Source organism: Antrostomus carolinensis, unplaced genomic scaffold, assembly GCF_000700745.2.
Source record: "Antrostomus carolinensis isolate BGI_N321 unplaced genomic scaffold, ASM70074v2 scaffold22998, whole genome shotgun sequence".
Taxonomy (NCBI): domain Eukaryota; kingdom Metazoa; phylum Chordata; class Aves; order Caprimulgiformes; family Caprimulgidae; genus Antrostomus; species Antrostomus carolinensis.
In genome coordinates this window covers 24,823-30,822 of record NW_010332612.1, presented here as the reverse complement: position 1 = coordinate 30,822, position 6,000 = coordinate 24,823, and the positions used below count along the sequence as shown (strand labels likewise).

Genomic DNA, 6,000 nt, shown 5'->3' with positions numbered 1-6,000 from the left:
TGAAGCTTCAGAGTAACTGATATTTGTTGCAGCTCCAACAGCTGCCTCTTGATGTTTCTTTTGCTCAATGTTTTCAAATTATGTTCAGGTTTTTGTTTCATATGTTGACCCCAAATGTAGTTTTGCTATTTTACATATTTATTTCTCTCTTATATTCCAAACAATGTAAAGATTTTTATTTTTTTTTCCCTACCAGCTTCACGGGACTTATTTGCATCACGTCTGCAACTCTAGTTTTGTAAAAAATAGCGGGGGTGGGTTAAATGCATTGAGGAAGCACAAAGCTATGGTTTGAGCTGTTCAAAGCTACACAGTAACATTCTGCAATTCTATTGTTCTTGTTTTTCATATTTCTGTTTTTCTTTTGTGTTGTTGTTGTTTTAAGGGTTCTAAGTTTGGAATTAAATAAAGATAGAGATGTGGAAAGAATACACGTCAGTGGTGTCAATGCCCTTGATATTGAGCCTATTGAGGGAAGATAGTAAGTATATACTTCAGCTGGTAAAAATGTGTATGAGAACTTTGCTGTCTTTTGGTACTATGGATTTATTTTCTTGATGAACACTCAATTATGTTGAGCATATTGAGATCATCTGTGTTGTAACCTGTGTGCTTTATTAACACTTCCAGCATGTTATCCGGTGGGTCAGATGGTGTTATTGTAATTTACGACCTTGAAAACTTGAGCAGAAAACCAAGTTACACGTGTAAAGCACTTTGCTCTGTGGGAAGGTAGGTTCTCAAAAATTGTATTAAAAGTTCATGTTGGTAACTCTTGTGTGACTAGCATTAAACTCACAAATTAATGTGTTCTTATTTCTAGGATAAAATGACTGTAGAAAATAGGGCCAGAAATCGTTGAAGGCTAGCATCATGCATTATGGTTTTTGGCACACAAAAAAAAAAAAGGCAAGAAACTTTGTGATGACTTATGATTTGCAAAGTAACAAGAGCTAACTGATTTTTCTTGATTTGTCTACTCTTAACAGTCATAACACAGGTACAATGGCTCTCTGATGTTGTTTGAGTAGATCTCTGGCAGTTTGAAAGTTAAAATGGAGGGTGTTGATTATGCTCATATAGAAAGTAAAATAGAGAAGCTTGTGTTGCTGTAGACCCCACAAAAAAAGTCAGAGTTAGCACTCCAATCAATCTCATGTCTTAACACTAGAAAAAAGGCAAAAAATCGCCCAACCCTTTTACAAGTGACAGTTCCTCGTCTGTGAGTTTTCTTATTTTTTCATGTTGAAATTTGCTGACTCCGTGCCAGTAACTATGAGAAAGTAATTTTGGGACTGTTGTAGAAATATTTCTTGTATCTCTCAAATATATATCTGTCTCTTTTAATAATGATGTGTTCAAGCAAAAGGAAAATAATCTTTGCATTACCCCGTTCATCTGATTGGAAAAAAGTCTAATACAAATTTGCAGTTGTTGGGTTTATTTCCCCTCTCCCCGCTCCCAGCTTGAATAAAAACAGCTATTTTAACCAGCTGTTCACCAGCTACAGAAGTAATTAATACAGGACTTATTAAGAACATGTTTGAATGAAGACAGATGTGTTACTAACAAAAATGGGATGTATTTTTCTGAAGAACAGGGTATTGCCACAATGTGTGTAACTTTAAATAAAGCCTCAAAGCCTTTACTGATTTGTCAGGCTTTCCCTGCAAGCAATATAAATTTTTCAATTGTGGGCATTAAGTCTTCTAGCAAAAGCTGTATTTTAACTTGTGTTTGCATACTAAGGTTATCTAGTAGGTTAGGACTTTACCTGAGGCTCATAATAAGATATATCCTACTGTGTAAAAGTTTAGTACTAAATTTTCCCCTTATTTTTTCCCCATTCTTCAAATTATTTGAAGTCTAAGAGCTTCATGAGTAAGATTGACAAGAACAGAACAGGTTTGTAACAATAAAAGGCCTAAATGGTATCTTGGCCTGTAAGAAAGAAAAAGAGTGATAGAACATGCATCAAAACAAATGAGTAGGAACAGAATCTGCTGCAAGTAAGCTGCACTTGGTAAGTGTTGATGGCTGGGACTTCTGGAACAAAATGAATTAAAATTTTAATGAAGAACAAGTATTGACTATACATCCCCAAATCTCATAACCAAAATTAATTCTGAAACTCATACAGCGAACTGAAGAAATACATGCTGAGAAGATGCAACATAAAAACTAGCAAATCTGTCTAAAGTCATGCCATTGTTAACTTCAGACAGGTCAGTAAAAACATTCCATACTTGAAAATTATGTTTATGGGCATAGTTAGTTGGTAGTCTGTTTTTTTTGAGTAGGTGTTAATTTGCATAGATGGATCTTATATTTCTTGTCACTTGAGTAGAGACATAAATTATACTAGCAGAATATGATTTTGTGTGACAGAATAATATTATTATTATTGCTTAAAGTAACCATAGTAGGGTTTTTTCCCTCAATTATTTATTCCCAGTATTCATGTAGCTTCCTAGTATGTTTTAAATACTTGTTGTAGTTAATTAGCTACAGATACAGCTTCAGAGATTGGGATATTATTCATGATGTTCCTAACATCATGAATTAATTTATAATTACCAGTAAGAAACACTTCCCATCTAACTATCTGACTCCTATCTTTGAAGCATATGATAATGACATGTTGCAAAAGTTTGCCTGTATCCCTGGTTTGCAGCGCACAGCACAGCTCTGGTCTTGAAATTGCTTAAGGAATAGGCTCCTGGTAGAGGCCCTCTGAAGCTATTTCTGAATAGACTCTGAACTGGGCCTGCTGAGGGTTCAGTAGTTCCGAACGACAGAGGAGATAATTCCTGATGGTACGCTGTGATTTCCCCAGGGTTTCTCATCTAGAACGTAGGGCCACTATTGCAAAAAACCCTTGAATTTCCCTTGTTCCACTGAGAGTCTGCACAGAGAGCTTTGCATGGTTTCATCTGATCCACGCAGTCCTGTGGCAGAAACTGGCATCTGGGAGTAACCAAACAGTGCCAGCTTCTAGATAATTTATAGCTGATGCTTGTGTGTAAGGGGTAATCTCCTCTCCTCAAAACCTGTCTAGGAAGAATGAATGGCAGTGACTTTGCTATTCATAGAATTCATTCTATATTTTCCTTTTTTAGGAAAGGTTGGGGCATTCTGAGTAACGGGGGAGAATACTGCATATAGAGTGAACTGGGAATAACTTGCAGCCCCGAGACATGGAGCCAGGCTGAATGGCATGTGACCACTACTAAGCCAAACCAGATCAAAGGCAATTCCTACAGAGCTACTCAAGTTTTTTACTTCATTCCTCAGCCCTCTGGATTATAGGAGAATTGATTGCTCTGATGCAGTGTTGAACACAGTCCGATGTTGTGCACTTACATTTATTGTACCAGGATAATTAGTTTGACAAGTTTAGATTTTTCTGCACAGTGCATACAAATACCTCTTCAGGAGTAAGTTCATGCTGAGTCAGGCTCGATTTCTTGGCCCTGCAGGTACTGAAGATTTTTAGCTTGACCCTGCTGTTAGAATAAGTGCACAAAATGTGTTGAGATTTAGCACCGTGGCAATGTAAGGCCATTCTAGGGTGTGCCTCAAAGACAAGCAATACAGAGTTATTAAACCAAGCTCAACAGTTGCTCAATAGCTCTTGCTCAGTATTGTCAGTGCTGGCTTTTGTGCTTTCTAGCAACCCAATGAAGCAGGAAGGTTCATTACCTTAGGTGTAGTGCCATATCGGTACAGAAGATTTGTATCTGCATATACACAGATACCCCTGCAATAGTTATCACTTTGAAAGCCAGGACACTTGAGAGAACAATGCAAAGATAAGAGCTGAAGTGATGAAAACTTGTGAAGCCTTCACTAGCTGCAGATAGAACCAGCTGGAGTATTTCTGCGTGTGTATTGTGTCTGTGGCTGGGCAGGGTTAATTTGCTTCATGGTGGCTTGTATGGTGCTGTGTTTTGGATTTGTGACCGGTATTGGTAACACACTGATGTTTGAGCTATTGCTGGACAACGCTTGTGCAGTGTTAAGGCATTCTCTGTTCCTCACTCTGCTCCCTCAGCAAGTAGGCAGGTGGTGAACAAGAGGCTGGAGGCTGGGAGGCAACACAGCTGACACACCTGACCCAGATCGACCAAAGGGGTATTGATATTCCATACCACACAATGTCATGTGCAGCAGTGAAACTGGGGGGAGTTTTCCAGGGCTTATCATTGCTCAGGGTCTGGTTGGGCATTGATTAGCCTGTGGTGAGGGATTGCTTTTGCATCACTTGTTTGTTTTATGGGGTTTTTTTTGTTGGTTGGTTGGTTTTTTGTGGGTTGTTTTGTTTTGCTTCCTTTTACTTACTAAAATGTCTTTGTTTCAACCCACAAGTCTTCTCACCTTTGCTATTTGGATTCTCTGCTTCATCACACTGTAGGGTGGGCAGTGAGCAAGCAGCTGTGATGATGCTTAGGTGCCTAGGGTTAACCCACAGCAGCATGGTAGTTCTGAGTCTGGCACCATGATTTTGGGCCCTGAAGCTGGATCCACGTGGATCCAGCTCAGATATGAGTGGCCTATTAGGTATGTGAAATGACCTGTATTGTTCAGAGCCTGGTCGGTTGAGTCATACCCTTGAGCTGTCAAGAGTGGCTCTGGTGTCCCTTCTTCCCACCATTGTTAATGTATTATTAATTATATTACATTCTGTTACTATGCATAGTTGAATTGAAAATTTCGTACTGTTCTTCCTCGTTAACTTCTGAATGCTAAAATAATTAACTGTCAGTAACTCGGTCCAGTGCTGTTTGGTGACTTCACTACACCTGAATTTCCCATTACTTCGAAACAAAAAATTATCATTAATTTTTTGAACTGTGTGTATGATTGTATTTTTCGGTGGATACATTTCTAAGTGCGATTCCACAAGCATAAATGGTTTGTAGTGATAGGCTCTCTCTTTGAGCATTAGGTCTTTAAACACAAGAATTTAAAAATTTTAAAATAATTATTGCCTTTTATGCCTCAGACTGAGTGTCTTAACTTGAGAGACCATATTTTGAAAAGGTAAATTACCTGAACTTTATTGAAATGAGGGCTCTTCAAAGTAATTAACATTGATTGAAAGTTAAGGCACCAAAACAACTAGATCATCTTGAAAACTTCAGTACCAATTTAAAAAAAAACCCCTTAACTTATGTTTGCAACTTGTTGAACATCAAGACAATTATAAGATGATTATCAAAACTCTAACCAATTGGACTCTGTTCCTTGATTTTAGGAGCCATCCTGATGTGCATAGATTCAGTGTGGAGACAGTCCAGTGGTATCCTCATGACACTGGCATGTTTACATCCAGCTCATTTGATAAAACCTTGAAAATATGGGATACAAATACTTTACAGGTAAGAGAATTTCTACAGCTTGCAGACTTCCTTGTATGCATGTTACTTTTACTGCATCTGCAGTTCACCCAGAGCTCAACAGAGCCAAGCATCCAGAAGGCTGAAGACCAGATGATGGTTAGAACCATGGGTGCAGTAGAGGGTGGCGTGGTTCTGGCATTCACACATACCTTGGTGTGTATCTGTCTGTTTCTGGAGACCTGAATGTCTAGACTGTACAAGAGCCTTGGGACAATTCCTTTCTGCTCTTGCAGTGAACAAGAATACAGCTAGTTGAATTTATGCTATGTAAATTTGTCCACCAAGGACTGATCTGAAATTCTTTCGTAGGGCTTGTTGAGTGTAACAGTAGTGTACAGCAGGGTTAATTATTTTTAGTAACAAAGGCCTAAATCACAGAATTGCAGGGGTTGGGAGGGACCTCAGGAGATCCTCTATAGTCCAGCCCCCCTGCCAAAGCAGGTTCTCTACAGCAGGTTACACAGGAAAGTGTCCAGGTGGGTTTTGAACATCTCCAGAGATGGAGACTCCACACACTCTCTGGGCAGCCTGTCCCGGTGTCTGGCACTGCCTTTGAACAACTGGTCGTCTTGGCATTCATGGTCATTAGTTCAAAAAT

At 38.9% G+C, this 6,000-nt stretch overlaps 1 protein-coding gene across 2 annotated transcripts in view; it reads left to right on the top strand.

Moving 5' to 3' along the window:
* Positions 1-389: 389 nt before the first annotated feature.
* ERCC8 (ERCC excision repair 8, CSA ubiquitin ligase complex subunit) overlaps positions 390-6,000 on the top strand; it is a 28,528-nt gene continuing 22,917 nt past the window's right edge. Inside the window, exons 1-3 of one of the 2 annotated variants that reach the window (XM_010173581.1) lie at positions 390-481; positions 631-732; positions 5,258-5,381. In XM_010173581.1, the coding sequence (XP_010171883.1) occupies positions 632-732; positions 5,258-5,381 (225 nt within the window). In that variant the 5' untranslated portion in view covers positions 390-481; position 631. Of the gene's footprint in view, positions 482-630; positions 733-5,257; positions 5,382-6,000 lie in introns of those variants that run through there. The other variant, XM_010173582.1, reaches the window with a different exon arrangement.